The sequence below is a fragment of the Pterocles gutturalis genome, unplaced genomic scaffold (assembly GCF_000699245.1).
Source record: "Pterocles gutturalis isolate BGI_N339 unplaced genomic scaffold, ASM69924v1 scaffold43794, whole genome shotgun sequence".
Taxonomy (NCBI): domain Eukaryota; kingdom Metazoa; phylum Chordata; class Aves; order Pterocliformes; family Pteroclidae; genus Pterocles; species Pterocles gutturalis.
In genome coordinates this window covers 12,085-37,055 of record NW_010137383.1, presented here as the reverse complement: position 1 = coordinate 37,055, position 24,971 = coordinate 12,085, and the positions used below count along the sequence as shown (strand labels likewise).

Below are 24,971 nucleotides of genomic sequence, written 5' to 3'. Positions count from 1 at the left end.
CAGCCTTAGTGATTCTATGATTCTATGATAAGCTCATATAGGGCTAGCTATAATTCGACAGCCGTGAAGCTTTATGTCCCAATACTCACTTTGTCCCTTGTCCAGCACAGGTGTGTCACCACGCGAGGAACAGTTGCTTCGTGGCACATTGCAGCGGGTTGCACAGCCCACCAGAGTGATTCCTGCCAAGACACCATCTGTTCCAGACGACTCTTCAGGATTTACATCTCCCTCCAGAAAGATCTCGCCTGGAGGATAATCACTCTCACTGGCCGCTGAAGGGCAAAGAACAGATTCTCCCATAAATCTAGCTGTCACTGCTGATTTCAATGCAGCAGTACTCCTGAGGTAACCATACGGATGGAAGATGCTGATCCCTCAGGGTTCACTGCCCTAGGGAGGTACTACAGAATCAGTCAACATCATGGTGAATCCCCTCATCCCTAGCATCAACATCTAGGCCAGCTACAGAGTCCTCCCAAACCCAGGCAAGGCTCACTCTTGATCCCAATAACCATCCTTTACATGACAAAGGAACGCCTTACTAAACATTCAACAGTGAGGGATCTCCAAGGAAAGGTCCTACAAGAAGGCAAGATTGGAGTTATGATTTTGAGGGACAATTACAGAATGCAGCAGGGTCCGAGGGTTAGTTCTTAAGTGAGGACGCTACATTTGTCACTCCTCAGTGGACCCGGTGACCCTGTACAGATCACAGCCTGGGCCCCACTTACCAGGGATGCTGGAGATGCAGAGTACATGAGCATTGCAGACAGTGAACTGGTCCACCACTGTGCCCGGCTGATTAGCATCAATAATTACAACTTTACTTGTTGACAGTGTGCTAGTGAGGATCCAGACACGACTGGATGTGGCATCCATTTCATGGAGCTCCTTTGCCTTCAGGAGAGCAAACACACAGGCAGAATCAGTGCTCCTCTCAGAGCAGACTGAGTGTATTAGTGCTTGGGAACAGTTACACACACAAATACCAGAGTGCTGGCTTCAAAGAGCCTCCTAGATGATGCAAATAAACAAGAGGATCTATGCAAATTTAATTCACATTGCCGTACTAGTCTCTGGAAGCCTATCTGGCTCCTCAGGGCAAGAGGACTTTGACCATTAATTTCTATTCTGAGATGTCGGACTGATTTATCACTGAACATCCACTCCAGACAGAATACCATGGATCTGGGAAGCACTCAGCCTAGCAGCTTAAGCAAGCTGATCTCAGAAGACTATAAGGCAGCAGTGTAAGACAGCTGTGGAAAAAAATCCCACAAGCCAGAGAGGATAAACATTGTATGATTATCTGCAAATTACAGCTTGGTTCTTAAAAACAAACCTCATGGACTCTGCTGTGTCTATGTTCTTTTTAAGAAAGCTTTGCCTGATTTTTTTTTTTTTTTTAATTTACAGTGATGAGGACTCCATGATCTTCCTAGCAATCTCATCACACACTTAATTACCCTTATTATTAGGAATTTTTTTCAGAATTCCAGATGTTTCAAAAGCAGAAGTTGGAAAATTTTATCCTGGATGATTTATACCAAATTACAGAGAAAGTTACTGAAGAGCCAGAACACCACAACCCTGCCCCACAAGATGATGCCTCAGAAGTGCAAGTTAGAGCACTATACAGCATAATGCAAAAGGATTGAGAGAGGGGGCATGTCAGGGATGGAATGAGAAAAAACCCTGGAGGGGAAAAAAAAAGACCATTTTCTTTTCTGACCTTTTTCTTTTCAGGAGATGTATGGTTACTTTTGTTGTTCTCGCCTTCCACTTCCCTATCACAGGTGAGGGGATCATGTCCAGGATCCAATTTCTGCCCATTCCCAGGCTCCTGCTCCAAAGGTTTCCATCCCGCAAGATTGACTCCAGCTGCACACCACAGCTAAGTAACAGAAACAGGAATCTTAAACTAAGAATTCCGGAGGATCCAATGTCTCTTTAAATTCAGTGACCTTTGTAGAGAACTGTGGACATATGTCAAACACCTAAAGTATTTAGCTGGAAACAACAGATCTTGTTGATTTCTACTAGAAGACACAGTCAGATTTGATGGAGGCAAGATAAAGGTTCTCTGTAACCTAGCGAAAATCACTATTTCTTTAGCAGATGTGACTAACAGATTTAAAGCAAATAAAGAGAATACATCAAGTGGATAACTGGAAACAGGCTTCTGAAACGTCCTCAATCTTTATGAATCTGGGATTCCTTTCCTAAGTCATTGTAGCAAAGCAAGCAGGACATGGCAGATGTAACTAGCTCAGAGTACAAAAAGCATGACCGCTTAACTAAAACTGACAGTGACTGCTTGGCTGAGGATACACCTTCAGTGCAGGATATTCCTGCTCCCTAGTCCCCCTCTCACCCCCTTGCACCCTTCTGCTTCCTCACACACTCCTTTGCCACAAAAAAATCAGTGTTTTTCTGATCTCAGAGAGCTATTTAAAGAACTAAGACAGCAAAAAATGAAGTTAAAAAAAAAAAAAAAAGGAAAACCAAAAAGAAAAAAATCTACTGGCCTAGCTCCCTACATACCAAGTGTACAGTGAAAGAAGCACACTGCACATTTTCTGAAATCAAATGTAGCTAACCTCCTATGAGCTATTTCCAGAGAGTTTTTTAGGACAATGCTGAGAACAGGGCTACAGAAACAAATACTGGATTTATCCAAAGTCATAAAGGAAAGAAAGATGCTGAACAGAACATTATCCAAAGATCATGCGAATCTTCTAGAAACAGCTAACAGCCTAAGAATTTTCTTACACCTTAAACATCAGAACAAAATCTAAAAATCAGCTCTGAATGAAGTTAACGACAAACTTCCTGTTTCAAAACAGCTAATAATAGCAGATAAACGTGCTACCTGCAGAGAGATGACCATCTATTCCCAACCGCAATTCTACTCAAAATATTCTACTATTGATAGACACAGCTTCACAAAAATCTGCTCTAGATAATTCTGGCCTGTTACCAGTGAATCCTGGTCAACAGTGGAATCTAAAAAACAGTGATGAAATGCATTTTTACTTTCACCTGCTCATTTTAATTAATTTCTATATTTTTTGTATTATACCCTAAGGAGTCTTAGCAAAAGCCTTATAAGCATAAAATGTTGCTGATATTATATGAGTTGTCTCAAAAAAACATAAGACGTAAGACAGAAGCACGGGACCTAGCAACCAGAATCAGCTGAGATTTATGTCCTTACAGAGAGGTACTTTTCCCTACGTACACTAGAAACCACCATTCAAAAAAAGGAAGCAGAAGACAGAATTTGGAATATATAATGTAAAGAACATAGAGATTGTTGTAAAAATTGCACATTTTGCGAACAAAATTCTTCACTTATTCCATGTTCCCTTTCTGGACTGGAATGGTACGCAGAGACAACATACCTTCATGGTTGGGTCCTTCTCTACTAGTGGGCGACAATAGACAGGCACGGGGACATTTTTCATGCGAGTGTCTTCCTGACCACCATTGGGACTCAGCTGTGGGGGAAGAGAAGATGAAGAAGACACTACAAAGCTGGAAACACCAGGCTACGGTAGGAGAGATGTCACCAATATGACAGAACTGAAATTACTAGCCTCAGAGATGGGTGTTGCTGAGGCTTCATCTCACATCTTGTATGAAACAAGAGTCCCTAGAGGGATGGGAGCAGCCTACCCAAGAGACTGCCTCTCACACCATCATACTGTGCCCCTGCTACAGTCAGCAGAGGCTATCTGCTGCACTGCTGACAGAGGAAGCATTGTTAACAGATGCTCCCGGCAAAGAAGTCAGAACACTGGCGTTCCCTTCCATCACGGCCTGAAACTCATCCACTTCCAAGCCACACCGCAAAACTCCTTCCCTTCAGGTGGTCTTTGACCAATTCAACGAATGGGCCAACAAATGAGGCTGATGACATTAGATTTTCTGTTACTGCTGGGGAGAAGTGGGAGCAAACTGCACTGATTTGGTTACGATTGGTAAAGTTCTCAGAGTATAAATTAAATATTGGATGTTCAAGCCCAATTATAATAATAAAGGAAGTAAAAACAAGTACTGGGCTCTAGAAAAAGAAGTTTGATTACTTTTGGTTTAGAGTAGGTTCCTTCAACATCTTCATGCAGAGGAATGCCATCTCCATTGACTTTGTTGGAGATACAGAAAAGATTAATTTGATCCGTGCCTACAATTACTATACAAATAAAACATGCATATGATACCTCTAAATGAAATATTTAAGGACTAGGGCTAAGATTACCAGTGGGAGAGTTAGGTCTTCACTGGTTTCACTGTGAGGGACGATGTCCCCTCGGCCTGTCCAGAGAGTGGTCCTTACCTGCTTGTACTTGGCAGGGAGGCTCCAGCCACAGGCCTGCAATCGCCCGTCATCATTCCGCACGTGCTCCCGGACCTGGCGGTACTGCTCCCGTTTCTGCTCGCGACGCGCTGAGGACGTGCAGTCACTGAGGAGAGAAGCAACAGCATTACTTCTCAAACTATGGTTCAAAAGAGAAGCTGACGGTTAAGGGAGTGTTGCCATAGCAGAGGGAGGAAACACAAAGCAAACCAAATCCATCTTTGAAAACAGATACCAGAAATCGGAGAGAGAAAAACACCCTCAAGCAGCAGACATAGGCATCTCTAATCGCTATCTCCCTGTTACGTGGGCAATGTGGCAGGCCAAGTCATTGTCATCTCCACTTCAGTGCTCCAACAGCCCTTCAGAACAGAGAATCAACCTTCCGTAAGACCTAGGAATCTATGAGATTACACCAATTTTTGCTTAGCTGTTAACAATCTGCTGATCTCAATTCTCCATCAGGAAGGCATTTTGAGTTCTCCCCTTTTCAGAACAGACAACTATATATTTTTCTGTCCATTTAAAGCTGACAAGGAAAATCTGCACTAACTGCTGTTGAAAATCCTGGTTTCAACAGAACAACTCCAGATTTGCAAAGGTAAAAAGAGAAATTGATCTGTGAGCTCTTAAGATATGCTTTATTACAAACAAAGGCTGTTTGAATACCAGTTCCAGCTCTCAATAGATTTTTAAAGTATCAGTCCAAGGTTCAAACAACATCAGCAAAAAAATCCAATCCAAACCAAAAACCCCTACACACACACACACACAATGACATATACTTAAAATCAACCCCCTGCTAAAACAAAACACTTCCCTGCACATGCTTCCTCCCCTGGGGAGAGGATGAGAGAACAAACAGCTTCTGACAGCGGTTAGTCACATCATTCATGCACTGCTGAAAAGCACTCAGACACCAGACAATGACTATGATATTGTAATCAGTTCAAAAGAACACAATAAAGGCAGGGGTTACCTGTAAAATAAAAATACAAATCTACCCTTCTAAAGACAGTCTTTCCCCTGATCTACCACCTTTCCACCAATCCTTCTCATTGCAGAAGTTATAATACTTTACCATCACATTCTCCAAAGTCCTTCCACAAAAACATAACCACAAGTGAAAATGTACAACCTCCTCATGGTCGAACACACACATTTTGAAGTGAAGGAGACCACAGAAGAGTTTTCTCCCTTCATGTCAGAGACATAAAGAACAGGGAGAAGACTCTGCAGTAGCAACATTTGCAGTCTCCTTTTTAGCACAGTTAAGATTAAAACCTAATATTGTAACCTAAATGTGCTGTTGGGAGAACTCTTGTCTTCACCTAAACTCCTTGTCAACAGGGTTGGGCAAGACACTCCATCCCACTGTCCCAATGCTGCCATCACACTCCGCCACAAGAGCCCTACTTCATTCTATCACGCAGTCTGCAAACACAAGAGCAGAACTAGGGTTGAGGCTGACGCGAGCCAACAGTGATCCCTGCTGAGCTGAACCATCGTGGCTTAGAAAGCCACAGCAGCAACATGTTCGGGAGGACAAAGTTTCCTGAGCCTGTCCACATGGTAACGGCTGAGTGAAAAAACAGGGAGATAAACCACAAGAGATAGAAACATATTAACACCAAACAGGCTTTTTTTTTAAAGCTGAAAACAGCTTATTTGAAGAAAAGATGCTATTTGGGAGAGTTGCCGGGGAACCTGGCTCGGCACACAGCACGCGACTCACTCTTCAGGGAAGAACTCCAGCGTGCGGCTGCCGGAGGAGATCTGGCACATGGTGTGACTGCGACGCTGGCTGAACCCTGCTGTTGTTGGAGACTTGTAGTGGATGTTCACAGATGGGTAGGTCCTCTTTGCTGGTGGGGGACTTGAGGAAGAGCTGAACAGACGGCTGAAGCTAGGGACAGAGAAAGGCCAACAAATAAGAGAAAAGGTGCCTGGGGAGACAACACACCCAAGATTCACAACAGGGGAAGCAAGAAGTAGGCAATCAGGGGCTGTAAGCCCTTCGTGAAAACAGCTTTTTTATTTCAAGTCGGGCAAATTCCCCAGTTTGATTGATATAAAGTGGTTTTTAGCTTCCAGAAAGAGATGCCTTCTGAAAACAGCCCTTTATTAAAACTGATTGTGAGCATATGTTTTCATTCCAGGATACTTGTGATCTTTTTCAGCTTGTAAAACACCACCAATGCGGATGTTCAGACCTGATTTTAATTTCACTAAGGACAATGGAAACCCTTGAAGGCAAAAGCGTTCAGCTAACAACACTTTCAGTTGACGTATCATGAATGTCAGTCTATTAAGTTGCTGTCTAAAGTAGACATGGCAACACTTCCCCTTTTCTTAATCTTACACAAACCACCAAAAAACTTACAACTGCCAAATGGTGGATTTCTTCTTCTCCTGGACGGATGGGTGCTCACGGGAAGCTCTAAGGACAAACACAGCAGAAGCAAGTTAATTTCAGCATCTCTCACCCAAGCTTCTACCAACCAGTGGGCCATTTCCACCAAGGAAGCCATGTCAAAACCAGAATTCACTCCAACATGTTTCAAAACACAACAGAGGGAGTGACATGCACTGGTCTTTAATGTAAGCACACCCAACCACGTAATGGTTGCACATGAAGTGCAAGCAAGTGTGTTCAATTCAAAGTTTTATCAACTCCCTGCGACACTATTATTGCGGCAGTACTAGTCTGGTAACTACAAACCCCAGTGTTATATTCATTTCAAGCCACAGCCTTTAGAATTCATTACTCAGAAGCAACACTCTTCCCTACAGCTTCTTCTAGCTTAATTAGCACACAAGAAACAAGCAAGACAAACAGCCTCCCAGTGTCTCCAAACAACGATGGTAACTCCAGATTTGCAGCCCAGGTTCAGGAATAAGAGAGAATTAGGTATTAGGAGAGAAGCATCTACAGTTTGGAAAACTTTCAGCACTTCTCAACCCGTATCTTGGTAGGGATTCCATTGACCACAAGATCAAACATGGCTGGGTTTTGTCCTAAATAGGAATGTTCACCAACATCCAGTCTCACCTGATCATCTCCGTCCACCTGACAGCCTCCTGGAGCTCCATTAACCTCTCTTTGTATTGATTGCGCTCCATCAGAACCCGGGCCATTTCCACGCGGGTGAAGCGGCGGCGCTGAGCTATGGGAATGTTGTCCTGCAGGGGGGAGGAGCACTGCTTCAGCCAGCAAGAGATGGAAGGGGACTGATGTTAGTACAGGGCAAGTCAGGAGACACAAAGACATCTTTGTTAGTTCTCCTCCAGTTCTGTTTCATTGCCCCGATTTCCCCATATGAGGTGGTAATTCTGGACATGTGGACACCACAGACCTCTGGGGTGTTCTGCAAACCCATGGGAATTAGAATTAGAACCACCAAGAAATGGAAAACCCCACCCAGGGTTTATTGCCAGCAAGGTGCTTTGATAGTCTACGAGGAATTATGAGAATTGACAGTGGTCCATTGGTCCAGAAGTTTGGAAACCAAAGTTTTAGCTCATTAGCAAATCCCACGACAAGCAACAGGGAGCACCACGTAACACCATCCATCCCCTCAGGAGGACTAGGAAGGAGGCATTCTGTTAGTACACACTGACAAAGGTGTTAGTACACGCTGATTAAGGTGTAGGGCACAAGAAACTAAAGAAAGGCTTTCTCCTCTTTGGTGACACCATGTGGCCTTCCCATGAAGGCTAAAACTGAACCTGCTCCAATACCTTGCACAAAATAAGAACACAGTAATACTGGAAAGAAGAGTACCTAAGTCCTTGCCCCGGCAGAGCGACATTTACAAGGAAAAGCCCTGTTACCGCTTTGGTTTGCCTTTTTGTTTTGTTTTTTTTTTTCTTGGCTACAGTTAGAAGCCTCTACCTCAGCCAAAACAGTCTGAAGAGCTGTCAGAGAACAGTCCATGAGCCTTCTCTGCCTGTACCCTGGAACAGGGAGTACTGGCTTATGTAAAAGAAATAATTAAAAAAATAATGCGGCAACATTGAGATTACAGAACTAATAAAAGAAGGCAGCTACTGCTGCAAAGCTGTCTGCATAGCCTGGATTTCACTGCACAATGTCCTCATGGCTTACAGCTTCACTGCCACTGTGGAGACGAGCTCTTCTGGAGAAGCCTGCCACAAGACCCTGAGACAAACCACACTGCACACTACGTTGTAATTCAAAATTAGGGAGAACCAGATAAAATGGGAAGGTGCTGAGCTGGGCACTGCTCTAGCACCGTTCTGCAGAAACCATATTGTGCATGGTCTTGCTGCTGTGTCAGCTGCTCGTCTTTGCCAATCTATGGTTTGAAAGTCATATGAAGAGGTGACCTCATGGCATCTGTCTATTAGCAATGCTCATCAGCAATAACCTGCAGTTCACCAGCTTTGCCCTCATCATTAACGAAAAGGCAGCTCAATCTGCACCTCAGGACTCATATATATTAGGTAATACAGAGTAAGCATATAAACCCCCTTTCCCCACAGGCATTTTAGTAATGTAATATACCAATTCTGTACAGAGATAGCTGCTTACATCCTCCACCTCCTCTTTGGGTTCTCGTCGGGCAACAATCGCTTCAGATTTCACTCTAGGAAACAGGAAGAAAGGCATCAAACCAGCAAGTGATACCATGGCTAGCCCCAAGTTGTTCTGGAAGAAGAACCATCTACAGGAAGGTCTGCCTGCATGCATCACAACCAAACATTTTCAAACTGTGAACTAAGTGTACAAATGATGAGATGCTTCTCTGATATTTTTCCCTCTCTCTTGTGGTGTGTTACTCTCAACAGCTTCACCAACATTACCCCATTTCTTTGGAACATTTGATGGAAGCACCAAAATACTGACCACTGGAACAGTCCAGCTAATTTCTTTTTCTCTGGCATAATCTATGTTCAAATGTTTGATGAGATCTTAACCATGGGAAAACCGAGCCATTATCAGCAGTGAAAATGATGGCTTAAGTTCTTCTGGGCTGCTTCTGTTTCCAATGCAGTGAAAAAAAGCCTCTAATGTGAAGGTCAGTTGCCATAACGGTGAAGAAGAGAACACCAAATATGTGCTAATAAAAGTACTTAACTGAGTGCTTTTGATTTGTTTAAACTCCATACCAAGGTGCAGTCCCACCTGAATTACAAGCACTTTATTAATAGGAAAAACACTGCAGAAGAAAAATGCAGTCTCCATCTCTTAAAAAGGCACACTTGCTACTGCATAATATATATATTATGAGAGACTAAGGAGCCATTTTTAAAAATCAGACCTATTTCTACTGCTTGTGAGACTACTTTCATTTCAGACATTTTGAGCAGCGAAGAGACCGGTCTGTATGATTCTTGGTGATTCTGTGTGCAGATGACAGAGGCAGCCTTCCAGATTCCAGCTGCAAAATAAACGCTGTCTTCTAAACTGAGATACCCCAGTGCAATGTACAGCTAGTCAAAATGCAATTATGTTGCTTTGAGTCTCATGGGGTATCTTTAGCTTTATGGATGTGAAATCATCACAGGCTTTGCTAAGCATTCAGGCTTCGGCTTCTCCAGTTTGAGTGGAAAATAAGAAGTGGGATCTCTCCAAATGCTACCCGCATAGGACTTTAAAATCTCTTCTGCCTCTTCTTCTCATTCTTAACATGAATAACGAAACAATTAACAATACTGTCATTTAAATATTGTTTGTGGAAATCTCTATTGGCTCTTTCATTAAATGAATGGGTACTCATTCCTCTCGGAGCTGTCTTGGCTCCTGCGAGGATCAAGCTCTTGATAGTTTCCTTCAAAACTACTGGTTTTGAAATTCCCCCCCTGTTTCTCCTTAAATTGCAAATTCAAACTCTGAATGCTTCACTCCAGGAAGCCCGGATTTGCAGTTGCAGTTGTTGCTGCAGAATCTTGGAGCTGGGAAGAAAATTCTGCAGTTTTCTAAGGTTCAATGGTGCACTTCAATCCAATAAAAACAATGGAACACTAAAAAAATCTCAGCCACCTACCACCAGCCTTGAACTGCTCTGTAAGGTACCTCTGAATTCCAACACTAACCTCCAGGAGGGAAACTGAGTAAAACTAACAGAGGAGGCGGGTTTATCACTCGTGTCCTCCTAGCTCCCTGAGGCAGAGTGCGAACCACTCACCTTTTCAGCTCCTCCTCCAGCTCCTTGACTCTGGTTTCCATTTTGGCTTTGGCCTGCTTTGTTGCTTCAAGCTCTCCCTTCAGCACTTCCTGCTCTCCAGACAGCTGGTCCACCTTGGCAATCAAATCATTCTTCACAACGTTCAAAGCATTTCTTAAAGGTGTGAAAGGGACAATAAGCAAAAACGCCCAAAACCAGCAGCTGTCCATAAGACAGACCTGAAACTAAAGTCACAGGCACTACAAGGAGAGTTGAAACGAGTGTATTCAAACAATTCCATCGAGCTACAACTCATGGAAAAACAGATTTTGGCAAGAAGGAGTTGCAGAACACAGAGATCACCATCACTGGTCAGTGTGAGGTCTGTCCAGTACTGCGTCCTGACTGACTGACCAACATCTCCTTAAGATGGCAGAATACTGCAGAAGCAGGTGTAGGGTAACGTTATCACCTGCACAAGGTTCAAATCTATTTTTAACAAAATGAAGGTCTGAAACATGCCTTTCAGAACTGCAGTTATGTGCAATTATGGATAATTGTGGATGATGGTGTTATCAAGCACTTCCAAACAGCTCTGGAATATTTTAAAATCAGCAGCTTCCTATCACAGTAAGTTCTCCAACTCTCCCCCGGTAGTACTTTGCCTTCCCCTTCCTGGCTGCTTAGCTTTAAGTATCTGGTTTGCCAGCCTTTCTCAAAAAACAAGTCCATTACATTGTCTGATTCTCCTTTATCTATTAAACTATTTTATCTTTGAAAACTCTCCTCAATAGTAAGATTTTTTTTTTCCAAATAGCAAACCTTGCAAATAAAAACTTATAAACAGCAATATCCTCACAGAGGCTCTGACCCACGTCTAGATTCCCACTGAAGTTAATTAAAAGCTTGCCATTGATTTCAGTTGGGATCAGACCCTACCAGCACATGCCCAGAGACTTCACCCAAGCGCCTGCAGGAAGGAAACAGTTAGGAAAGTTGCTCAGAAGAGCAATTCCTCTTCTCCAATTGAAGGAACAACAAGCATCCAAGAGAACCTGTTAGATAAATGAGCAAGCCCCTGTGGAGCAGGAGTTACAGCCAAGACCTACTTCAAGATGACATCTCACTGAGAACCAGGCAGGAAGTTCAGAGCACACAACAGTTCCTTACTTGGTCTCCAGTAGCTGCGAGTTCTCCAACAGCAGATTCCCCACTTCTTTGCCCATTCCTGAAAAGAAAGGCCAGGCAGTTTTCACCTGCTCTCTTAGAAATATGAAGTTTGTGTGGCACTGCCTGACTCATGCTTGAGGAAGAGAAATCACTTTCGTTAGGCTTCCCTAGGCTTCTGTGTCCTGCTGTGGGGAGTGGAGTGCCTCTTGCCGCAAGACCACGCAGCTACAAGGGAAGACACCCATGTGTCCTTCTGTAAAGAGCCCAAATGCAGAGCTAGCTTCTTACCCCAACTTTCACAGACTCCCTCGCAAGGGACAGAGGAGTGCTTCACTAATGCCATCCAGGGCAAGTCAAGCCAATAACTCCTGGTTTAGCCATGAGCTATTGCAACCATTTTTTATCATCGCTCATACAGAAAGAAGGTAGAAGTTCATGGGTTTTTCAGAGAGGGCAGCAGAACACTGTCCAAATTGCTACCCAGATCTGCACACCAGTGATTTTCTCTCTTTATTAGTATAAACCAAATTTTCTGTTTCTCAGTACAGATTTGGGATCTTGGTTGCAACCAGTTTCATGCACATGAAAGGCTTCCCATGATCAGCCTTCCACCTGAGCAATTTTAATAGGACTTTAGATTGCCCATTGCTCTATCTACCTTTAACAGTTTTCTCATAGATGTTTAAAATCTGAAGTCTCAGTCCTTTCACTTAAGACCCACACTCAAGAAAACATTCACATCAGACACACTGCGCTCGCACTTGGGCATCAACATTTGATGACTATAATACGCAGACTGCGTTGCAAGCACTTTGAAAAATCTGGGGCTAAGAGTGAAGGTCGAATTCAGTATTTCACCATCAGTGTTTGTGCTGAAGTGCTCCTTGTCCTGCTCTCTGAACTACTTCTTTCTTTACAGCAAAGACATCAACAGTTTTCATGATCTGTTATTTGCTGATTAATTAATATTTGCAGTAAAATAAAAACAACACAAACTTGAAGTAAATGGAAGTTAGAGAAACATGGTAGCATACAAGAAGTGAGAACACATCACAACACTCCAACATACAGATCCTCTTCCCAAAGGTAAATGGGATTAATTTATGATGGCAAAAGCAAATTCCCAGCAAGAATGAGTAAGAAGCAGCATTTTCAAATAACTTTTGAAAAACTAGTAGACAGATAATCACTTTGATGTTTCAGGCAATAGGTTCTCTGGATGCTGTGTCAAAGAATATTGCAAACAGCAAAAAAGTGAGACACTAACTGCAGTGTAAAGTGAAGCATATTTTTGCTTTGGTAAGGTGAATGGCCTATGGCCCTTTCTTTCATGGCATGCCACATGTTGATCAGAAGACCAAGTAATCATATGTTTATTAAATTATTTTCTTATTGCTTTTTAGTGATCCTACAAATGGTCAGATAAATAAATAGCCAGTAAGGCATTAAAATGCCACAAGGATGTTACAGGTCCTGAGGGATATCAAGAGAAAGAGTTCATCGTCAGTTTTTTTGGACTAAATCTTTTCCTCCCCATTCTTGAGTCATCTATCCCTCTCTGTGGCTGTTTTGGGGACAGAAAGGAATTCTGGTGAAGAGGGTGAGCTATCTTGACAGAACTAAAAGTCATACAGCACCAACCACCAGTATCCTCACTACAGCTTCTACCTTATTGGTGTGTGACACAGTCACAGCCCAACGCTTTGAACAGTGAGAGGGTCTGAAGGGCTGTTCTTGCAAAAAAGAAATGGATGATGCCATCCCAGAGCCATAGAATTGACACTATGAGATAACCTTGTGCAGGCTGTAATGGGAAAGCCCTGCTCATGGGAAAACAAAACACTGTGGAGTGACTAAAATGAAGTATCTTCACCCCTTTGTGGTGTGGAGCAAAGGGAAGAGAGGTCTGGACAGAGCCCTGTCTAACAGAGCCCCCATCCTACACTGTTCACCTCCCACGGCCAGGCAAATAGTGTGAAGCATCAAAGTGGATAATCAACTACAAGAAACAGAGGAGAATCCCCAAACCACCACCACTGACCAGCTGCGTCCTGCTTCTTGGAGAGGTGATACCACCATCACAAAAAAAACAACCAAAGTAATGCAAGACAAATGGAGGGATGTTGAGTGAATGGAAGAAGTTTAGAAAAAATACACATTAAAAACAAAAAAAAAAAAAAGAAAAAAAAAGAAAAAAAAAAGGCCTTCGCCTTACCAAAGAAATCATCCCGTACTATGAGAGCCATCCCATACGAGAAAGGGAACAGAAAGAGATGGGGACAAAGGGGAAAAAAGGAAGAGAAAAAAAGCAGCCATTAAGTACCAGTCTGTAAATAGCAAACAGAGCAGCTCATCAGCATGTGTACATCTGTGTGTGGTGCCAGGAGATGCAATGCCCAGCAGTGACTAATCTACACCCTGTCCTGCTGCAGGCTGGCCTAATAGGGATTCACACCTGAGCCGTCAGGACAAACTCAAGGCAAGCTCATCTGTTTCGTCCATCTTCATCATTTCCCTTGGACTACATAGCTTTGGGTTTCCCATTCCCACAACAAAGGTAGTTCAACAGACATCATGAATAGGATGAGGGTAGGACAGGGGGCAGGAGTACAAACAAAAGGGAGGTGGATATCAAAGCTCTCATCTGGTCTTTTTGCACAGGCCCAAATCCACCTCTGCGCTGCGACAAACTCCACTTTGGCAGGAGGTTTTCTGAGAAAGGACCATGAAAAAGTGCCTCACAGTAAAAAAAGTTTGAACTAAAAGAAAGGATGATGCCATCCCTTTCTTTTGTAACCTCAGAGAGGCAACACCAAGAGGTGCCGGGCAAAGGAAGGGGAGAGAGCTTATTGCCGCACAGCATGATGCCATGGCATCTGCGTATAGTCACCTGCCATTACTACAGGGAAAACTTCATTGAATTTGCACAGAAATCAAGAGACATCCCCTTGACTTCATCTGAAATTGATTCAGGGCCTAATGCATTTTATGGAAAAGTGCAAACTCTGCACGCGTTGAGCCTACTGGCCTTCCAACAACAGAGTGTGGCCCTGAGGCCGTGAGCCTCCTTCACCAGAACAACAGACAGAGCTATCACTTACACTCCTGCCAGAAAGGCAAAGCTTCAACGAAAGACAGAGGCTTTGCCACTCCAATCCATCAAGAAAGGGTCTTTAATGTCACTATAGCTATTCCAGAAAAGGGCCAGTACACATCAACTAACCCCAGCAGCCATCATGAGGTTTAGGCTGGATATTAGAAAAATTTCTTCACTGAAAGATCAGGCATTGGAACAGGCTGCCCAGGGAAGGGGTGGAGTCACCATCCCTGGAGGGGGTCAAGAAACGTGTGGATGTGGTGCTTCGGGACATGGGTTAGTGGGTTGGGTGGTGCTGTGTTGACGGTTGGACTTGATGATCCTTGAGGTCTTTTCCAACCTTCATGATTCTATGCTTCCATGCACACAGAGGGACTCCTCAGCATGGTTTGGAGTGTGGGAACCTAACTCAGTCCTGTGCCCACCCAGAGCTCTGCTCCAAGCACAGCACCCATTCTGACAGGAAAAAAAAAAGCAGTTTGAGTCCCAAGACCTTGAGTGACAGGCCAGTGTAACACAGTGGAGCAAACCTGCAGAAAGCCACACAAGAAAAGCTCATTGAGAGGCCGCAGGCGCGTGAGCGCAGAGCGGGGAAGTCCTGCTGCCCCCGGGGCCCACCGGTGCAATGCAACCAAGCGAGGTGGAGGTGGGAGAATTCCGCAAAGCCAGCCGTGTTTGGACAAGAGCAGGGGAGTATCACACGTGTATACCATGTCATTCAACCTCAACAAGGGAAAAAGAAACAAAGGAAACTGAGCAGAGGAGATACACACCTGAGAACTCCCCTATGGGCCATGTCCAGCGAAGCACAGAGAGACAAGGGAAAAAAGGAAGTGAAAAAAGGATCAATCAGTGACTGAAACCAACAAAACAAAAATTTTGTTCCAAAAAAATTAACAATGATTCAGCCATTTCAATGTCAAAAGGCATGAAAGGACAGGACCTGCCATGACTGTAGATGGCATGACTCTACATACAGGACATAAAAAAAATCAAGGGAAGGTAACCCGTGGTACAAATGCAACCACATTCCTTAGCTACTCCCGATTTTCCAAACATGAATCTCAGGCAATCACATCTTCCTGGACTGGATAAACCTTTATTTTCTCTTTATTTAGTTGTGTACCACTAAATGCAGAACAGCTAGTTCCCACTACCTTCTCATTTCCCCTCCCCTTGTGATTTTAGCAACTAGATCTTCTGATAATAAATGTGCTCTTCAATGATACTTCAGCTTGCAAAAGACAATTAGTTGCATTTAAAAACTCTTTTCTTTCTTTTTTTACAGTGCAGTGCCGGGACTCAGTTTGATAATCCCATTTCAACTTCCGTACGAAAAACTAGACATGAACTTACCACTAACATGGCTGAATTCCTGTCTTCACCACAAAACCCCTGCTACTTGAAGGGAAGTTTTAATCTCCAAAGCAAACACAGCTGGGCATCCTAAAACCAAAAGGAAGGACCTGCCCATAGCACACAACCAAACCGCTAGTGCTCCTTTGTGATCAAAAGCTGCTGGGATAGGGAAGAGCAGGAAGGGGGAGATAGGAAAAGGGGGAACCTACCCAGGATCGGGAGGTAAGAACCTGTGAACCTTCGATTAACAAGTGAATATGCAGGAAAACAGCCAACTAGTGTTCCTAAGGCTGCAGTGAGAAAGTAGGAAATGTGGTCTACAGTTAGCACTAGTAAACTATTTATTCTACATTTTTCTCCAGAATACTTCCTACACAAACTCATGTACATAAAGCAGTACTATAAGCAGGGGGGGAAATCTACATATTTTATTTATTTTATATTCAAAAATTGACATGGAGATTGCCAATTTTGTACCAAGAGAAGTTGTTCACTTTGCAGATATCCAGAAGGAACAACTGAGATTTTTCCATTCAAGAAACAGACTTGCCTGCCAGCTACTGCTCAAGGGCAGACTTGCCTGCCAGCTATTGCTCATTCCTTAAGAAACTGAGCCCAAAAGGAGAGAATATTCTTTGAAGATTGATTGCCAAGTTTTGAGAGAGATGAGAGGAAGTATTCAAATTTCACTTAGGTCGGGTAAACATCATTCTTTCAATTTAGAAAGAGAAGTGAGCTCCAAATACAACCCAGAAAGAGACCTCTTTCAGCTTGTGGATCTTGTTTCTTACAACCATAATGTGCAGTTTCTTCTGTGGCTCTTCAGACTCAAAGGTACAGCAGGAAGAGAGAACAATTTATCTAACAAAAAAGCCAAATTCTGAATAACGTTGACAGATTTGTCGGTACTAAGATCTAGCCTTTTGGTTCCACCTTTACCAAACTTTCTTAGTGCTTTCTATTGCACAAAGCCCCCCTCCCCGACAAAAAAAAAAAAAAGTATAAATCTAATTTCTTCATCAGAGACATGATGTCTAAGATCTCTCTCTGCCTTCCTCCCTGTGTACAATCCTGGGAACATGTGTGTTCATTTTAAAGAACACTTTAAATGGTGGACAGAGTCAGCAGCCAGAACTCAACAAAAGGATTATTTAGATTAATGTTTCTCACAAGCAACTCATAGAACTACCTGATTTCATCACAGCTCCTCTCCCAGGTTTGAAAAGGAACCCGGAGAAGCCTCCTCTATTCTGCTAGCCTGCTGTGCAATCACTTGCTCAAACCAGAGAACTGTCTCAGCACAGAAATGTACTCTTCACAGGCCACACTACGTGGTCTCCACAAGCCACCCTTACACGGGCACTGCTCAACAAAGTGTCTGTATGCTTTTATTACACATGGTAACTGCCAAACAGCAGATGCCTCACAATGCAAAATCAATCCCTGGTCTTTGGGCAGCCTTATTACTGGAAGAGGTGAAGCACCTTTGGCTTTAACTGAAACTGTGGTGATCAACCTCGCAAGGTTTGGGCAACTAAAATCTCTGGCCCTTGAAAACAACAGTTTACATTTCTCACTGATGGCTGGGTCAGACTACAGGGTAATGCAGAGGAAGTGAACTCCCAGAAGGCAGGCTTCCAAAAGTGCAAAACAGGTTGTATGAAGCAGTTCATATACCAGGCAAATAATTTTCTGTAATAGTTATTCTTAGAAGCTGACAATCCCTGATGCTCCAGCCATTTTAGGGAGAGAAGAAAAGCAGCAGCTGGCACAGTGAGTAGTGGAAGACAGCCATATAATGAACCATGTACTCTCCTAGGTAAAGAAGCACATGAGGACCAAGATGAAATAGATGGGCAATGGCAACATTGTCAGTGTTTTTCATGCTTGGATGGGTGCTAGGAAGAGAGTTCCCAATAACGTACGGGGGCTGGCTAACCAAAATTCATTCCACAGCATGTAGATGAAGCTTTAACCAGCACATGTAGTTCCTACTGTCATCTTTAAGCAGGAGTCCCAGCCTTTCTGCAATGACTGCTAACATCCAGGGGCTTCTCAAACCTGGAAATATTGCTTTTCCTTCTAAATTCTTAGTTTTGTAAGTATCCGCACACATTGGCTCCAACTGCAGGCAGAGAAAGCCTGTGCTTTCATCTTGACTCTTCTGTTTTTTTCTTCTGGCAATCTTGAGTTGGAGGTGAAACAATAGCTGTTTTAACACTTCAGGCAATGGTCATCAATCCATGCAAAAGAGCTCTCTTGCATGTTGTGGAGCTAGCACCATGCTTCAAAAAAACCCCAAAAAACCCTATCCGTATCCAAAAGGTATTGCAAGCATTCTGATGATAGTCTGGAACACATCCTTCCATTCTGGTCACACTATTGCCTATAATAGTAACAATTTCACAGATTTTTGTCTATGAGAAAGCAAGAAATATTGCATTAACCTCCTTTCCAGTCTTCAGTCCGCATCTTCATAGCTAAGTCTTCAGTGAACAGGGTAAAATCTATCCTTTCTGCAGAAACACGCCCTTTGAGAGGGTCCTGATAGAAGATTCATATTCAAAAGTGACACAAGTTATCTTCCTAATTTAAGTTCTGCAAAGGTGAGCTACTCTAAATCTGTGACATGATTCAGCTCCTCCTGTTCTCGACATATACAGAACCAAACTTGTGAGATTCTCCATAAGCAGCTCTTACATCAGTAATCACTAGAAAGGAGAAGCATACTTTCAGACCAGATCTCTTCCTACTAGATGCATAAAAGGCATATTGTTGGAGTCCTCAGGTGTCCTAAGGCTCTTTAAATCAAGAGGTAAAATGGAAAGCGAGCTACACAGTTACAAACTTTGTCAGCTGCCCGTGTTGTCTGAGCATTCAAAGACCACTCATATTGTCCTGATTCATGAAAACAGTCAGCAGGACTTAGGAGCATGCTTAAACTCTGCCATGAATTAAGGTCTAGACACTCAAGAGTCCAACACCAAAAAGTATGGCATGGGCTCAAACTGCTACCCAAGGCAAAGCTGTTTCTCTGACTGCTTCAGGGTCCTAGTCAGGAATATGGAATATAACCAGACTGCATCTATTACAAGCTCCTCCAGAATCAGCCTAAAACGTGAATTACTACCTCTATTAGGCTGACTATAAAAGGGTAAAACCTGCAATACAGACCATAATATTTACATATCATTTAAACTTCAAAAACTTAACAAAAGGAGTTATTTTCTTGCAAATTTCAAGCACACCTTTTACTCCAAGTAACATTGCTAGTGTGTAAAATTACCAGGGAGAAATTTGGGGGAGGAAGAAGAAGCAGCAAATTTTGTCTTCGAACTATTTGCATGGGAGAATCCTACTAAAAAAATAACTTACACACATAATGACAACCCAAGTAAAAGTTACCCAACAGTTTAAGTAATTTTCTAAGCATTACTGTACTGCAGGTACGTATTTCAGTCACGTAATGTCTCAATTTCCGTGCCTTTTTTTTTAAAGCTAAACATCCAACTTTTGAAAATAAAAAAGGGAATTTAAGTGCTTCTACAAGCTTAATATAGTTGTCATTGTACCAGAGAAAACAGAATGGTTATAAACAAATTTTTACCTAGCAGATCTGCTCCTTCATCAACATCTCCGATAACCTCAGACCCCGCGGTGGAAAGTTCATGATACAGAGAGTCTGTGTTGATGCCAAACGCTTTGTTCACAATCCCCTGCGTTGGGCTGTTGTTGGAAGGAAAAAGAAAAAGAAAAAGAAAAAGAAAAAAAAAACAAAGACTCTTGTTACTTGGCAACGCTTAAGCTAAAACATTTCTCTCTGAAATACTAAGCATCCCAGACCATTGCTATCAAAAGCCTGAGAGAACATTTCACCTGCTCACCATGTGCTGATTCAGGGAACGTATTGGGTAAAAAAACCCCCATGTTTTATTCCCCATATAAAGGACAAGTACCCATCATGCACAACCTCAAAGCTCACCCAGCTGACTTCCTTTGAAATCATAATAGTTAATGACTATTCAATATTTGACAGAAAGATTTCAACTCGCAGAAGCTCTCAGCTCCAGCTCTGCAAGGATTCCCACACTTCTCTCAATTCAGATAGCAACCTTGGATAGCAGTAAGATCAGATAAGGACTCAAATAGTGAACAAAGAAATGGTCTTTTTACTTCACCAAGCAGCAAGTGAAATCAGCCCGAAGGGTTATTTTCTTCTTTGGGTGAGTCTATGCACCAAAATGCTTCTTCACATGTCAGCAGAATGTATTTCGTTAAAGGTAAATCAAAGTTAATGTTTTCTAATCACATCATACAGGAGCACACCCCCGGGCATCCTCTTTCCACCTCTTAGTGTCTTTGGTACCATAAAGAATCTTCTTGCATTTCTTGACAATCTCACAGCTCAAACAGAAAACAGCTGGTACAGGAGGTGAAGGTGAGGAAACCTCTGGGATTGTCACTGCCTACTCTAAAAAATGGTCTTTATGTGGGTATAAACACCCCGCTTTGTATGAGGGGAATCAGCCAGCATGAAGAGAGGCTGTGCAGTTTTCCCAGCGCTCTAACAGAAAGGTCAGCACTGCTAAAGATTATCTCAAGCTGTGTGGCTTCATTCTTAAATAAATCAAGTCTCGGTGATAAAGGCTACTAATGGGGTGCGGTAGCTGCCTCTGATATTGCAGAGTCACAGCACATTGCAGAGAAAAGGAAAAAAAAAATAGGTTGTTTTTTTTTTAAACTACAGAAAAATTACAGCTACCCAGACACCTGAGGAGTTACAACTGGGTGCCATGACTGCACCAAAATTAATCAGTTCATGCAGTCTAATGGACAGCACAAGTGACAAGAAGCAACCAGCACTCAACCTCTAACCTGAAGACCTAGTCCAGCTTGAACCTACCTCTTCAGCACCCAACTTTCAGAAGCTGTATAGATCTCAAAAGCCTTCTGCTTTGAGAACAGCAAGCACACCATTCAGCAGCTCCAGAGTGAGCTCGTGTCTCCTGCAGCTTTCAGTCTCGCTACCTGGACCTGAGATCACCGGCTGAAGACCTCCCAGTGCAGCAATCCTCTCTGCTCCCTTCTTTTCCTTCCGTTTGACCGATTTTTGATCTGATCTCATCTGTCATTTTTGTCTTCCCCGCACAGAGCTGTTTCAACTACCTAGATTCCTCCTGCATCTGACCCTAAAAACTGCCCATGCATCCTACAGATTCTGAGGGGAGCTTAGCTGTATGTGGCTTCACAGCTGAGAAATGCATCTGTTATTGCTGCTCATACCCTTCTCCGTGAGGATGCTCAACAGGGGAAATCTAGTCCAGATTTGGACTGTGAGAAAATCTTGCCTTGACTTTGTCAGGATATTATCTTATGCATACCTGTAAGAGCTAGGGGGTTATTCTTGCTGGTGTAGTGCCAAATTACCCACTGCACCAGGGTAGAAATTAATGAATCCTGTAAAACTAACCACCAAACTTTAGTAAAAATAAATCAAGGTATTTAGACACAGGTATTCTACACTAACACATGCCTCACAGAAATAGGGTGCCAAAACTAACAGACTTTAGGGAGATAAATTAGGGAGCTAAATAGGATTAGCACAAAATGGGTGATGGATAGGAACCAGAGCAGCAGAGTGGTTCAGTAAAAGTCTGCTAATTCAGAGGGCTCTGTCGACATCCTGGCTGCACTGATGGGTCAAAATTGCTCTGACCAGCCTCACCTGGGACCCACCCCCACTCACTGGTCCAACAGCTGCCTTTAACCTCAGACTTGCGAGTTCAGTACTCCTCTGAGCTACACGGTAGGTGTTCCTGTCTTCAGCCTTGTCTCCTGATGCTCATGGGTAGCACTGGGACCTTATTTATCTCCTTGTCTTGTCTGGAGCTGCTGATGGAGCTCGTTATCAGTGCTCTGCCCTCTCTGCTCAGAACCCGTAGGACTGGGAGCACTGGGGTTATTCCCGCTTGTCCTCTCTCATGGAGTAGCCCTGCTCTTCAAACACTTGAAAGAATTAAAACTGAAAAAAGCTGGAGGTTCTAAAACTGAATTCAGAAATGATCTCTTGTTAGAAAAATGCATCTTTTCCCTCTTCCTGGTAGCTGAAGCCCATGTCCCCTTTACCTATTGTCAACCTTTTCTTGCTCCATCTCTCTGTCCTCCCTTGATCCAGCAAGGCAAACAAGCCCTGTTCTGGGTCAGCTGGACAGATCCTTCTGCAGATCACCAGCAGCTATTTGCCTTCTCTGGAGAACTCAAAGAAGGTCAGGACCCCTCATATTCACACACCACAGAGTATATGGACTTTTTCAAACAGCTGCATCATGAACTCAGCGTGAGCCACAGCATCCATTCCTCACTCCTCATAAAAGCAGTCTAAAGAGCACACAGTGAAGAGTCGCAATCGATACCTGTTACCAGGGCGTTCCAGGCGGGGGTCTTGACACATATCCAGCTCTGGAGTAGAGTCTATGATGTCCTGAACATCAGACCACTCATCACTGCTGCCCATGCCTAGGTAAGACAATATGTATGATCTATAGGATCAGGACTTTCACACCACGGTGTTCCTCAAAGGGACTTTTGCAGCTTTGAATATCAAGGTTTCAAAACTTCATGGTGTCGTGTTCAAAGTCTTTAAATAGGAACAGAAAGTGGCCGATCATCTAGAGTCACAAATGCACCAGTGCTGGGAAGGTGCCCTCACAATTCCAGAGCAGGAAGACCGTAAGCATCCCTTCCCCCCCACTATACCCGAGTGTCATCAAGGTCATTGGCCTGAATCCTCATTAAAATGTGGTAACCAGAAATACTTCATCCATTAAAATAAATCCCAAATAATTTTTTATCTGTCAGTAAAAATTCTTCAATCACCATGCAGCGTTAGCTGAGATTGGAGACATCACAGTGATTTTCTGTACAGCTCCACAGATATTACTGTAGTTATGAATTGACATTGCTTAGTTGTAACAGAAAAAATTTTTCAATACAAATTCTCAAGTCTACAATTGGTTTAGATTCACAGTACAGTGAAATTTCACTTAAAAACTGATGCATGAAATCTGCTCTGGTTTCTGTATAATCTACAGCCTGAAGCCAGTATTTAAAGAACAAGGAATTTTCTCCTCTTGTCAAGTCACATTTATTGGATACCAAACTCTTCAAAAGCTCAAACTTGCACCTATTCTAAACAAGCAGTATGAACACAGTGTCTGTTCACACAAGAAATTCTTGAAGGATTAAAGACCTCATTCGTAAACTACATTAGTCCCTCAGTGGCATTAGAAGTGAAATTTTTGACCTTTCTGAACAGCCTCTGTAGACAAATATACAAAGCCCATGAAAACTTGAGTGCTGATTTTGTTCTTCTAGGCTGGCATTATGCACCAGCTGGCAACAAATGCCACATCTGAAGACAAAGTGTGATGTGTATCTGTTGCCAAAGCAGGCATCCATACACCAGTGGTTCTCAAGCTCACAGAAACAGAGGCTTCCTTTTCTTTATTTTTTCAAGCTGGGAAGCTTTTCTGCAAATACCTTTTGAGTACCTTTTTTGGTCGTTCAGCTCTAAGGCATGTGCATCACCGACAGACATTTTAATTACAGATGCAGAAAATACATAATTAAAATTCAAGTACTGGTGTTTCTCCTCAGCATGGAGATCTGATTTTGCCTTACACGTGAGAAACAGCTGAAAGGCTGAATATGTAGAGTATGCAGGAAAGACACAACTATCTGCCGGGAGCTGATTCCACAATATGATACTTCCACAAAGAAAAAAGCAGCTTTCACGTGCACAATGACTTCAGAGGTGCACACATATAGAAGATGGTATTGCTATTGATGGTAAACAAGCTTGTAAAGCAGCAACTGTAAAAAATGAGTATTTATAGGGCATTTGAACCACTGACACCCAGGCTCATTTCTCTGATACCAATGCTTATACTGACTTGCCTGGGCCAGGATTACCAAACAGATCACCATTTAACAGCTGGTTATGCAGAAGCCATACACTTTTACGGAGAGCTACACTAGCTTCTGGCAGATTGGCATCTGTGTCCCTGGGACCCCTTCAGCTGCTAACAGAAACACAGAATGGGACTTGGACACAACAATTCTCACCCAAATGCTACAACAAAAGACATTACATGTTGATTTATAGTCTTAATTTGTTAGGAACCAGCTTGTGAATGTTAGAAGAGGAACTTCCTCTATATTACTTAAGAAAAAATATCATCTGGTTCAGATGATGATCTGAGCCCTATGCTCATCCCTGTGCTCTTGCACAGGTTTTCATCCTGATCTTCAGCTAGTTTTACAGTCCTTTTGCACATAAGTTCACAACCTGCAAAGCAGACCACTTCTCATTTCTGAAGTCTGCTGCAAGTGTAAATACACTGTATGTTTGTGAGACTATTCATATTACTGACGTTTTAAAAATTTGCTACCCACCAAACTGCTAACAACCAGTTAGCCCTGTCTTGCTCGCATCTCTGGCTATGGCTACTTCAAATTCTATCATTATGAAGCTGATGAGCCCTCAGTTTCCCCGCCTCTTCCTGTAACTGGGAAGTCAATTACTTTAATGACCAAGTACCCAAGCTCCAGCTTCCATACCTATGCTGACATTCCTCATCTCCTGCGTGACCTGGACTTCCATGTTCCGGCTGTTCCGCTTTTCTCGTGCCCTCTTATTGCTCTTGGTTGTGCCATTGTATTCACTGATGGGCTGGATGCTCTCGTTCAGGGGTGTGACGGCAGCAGAGGGCACAGACGATGTTGGAGTGTTAGACTTGGTTCCAGTGGTGCTCGGCGTGGCAGCTGCTGAGGACTGTCCAGATTCGGACAT

General features: G+C 43.1%; 1 protein-coding gene across 1 annotated transcript; it reads right to left on the bottom strand.

The window, feature by feature from the left end:
* Window positions 1-33: 33 nt before the first annotated feature.
* On the bottom strand, window positions 34-24,971 carry MAPK8IP3 (mitogen-activated protein kinase 8 interacting protein 3). The gene is made up of 16 exons (XM_010082595.1): window positions 24,740-24,971; window positions 22,534-22,636; window positions 19,728-19,846; window positions 15,535-15,546; window positions 13,880-13,897; window positions 11,665-11,722; window positions 10,516-10,668; window positions 8,919-8,973; window positions 7,416-7,564; window positions 6,747-6,803; window positions 6,099-6,269; window positions 4,343-4,469; window positions 3,408-3,503; window positions 1,736-1,897; window positions 735-900; window positions 34-275 (listed from the first exon to the last, which is right to left on the bottom strand). The coding sequence occupies exons 1-16, from the start codon at window positions 24,969-24,971 to the stop codon at window positions 34-36; spliced, it is 1,920 nt and encodes a 639-aa protein (XP_010080897.1).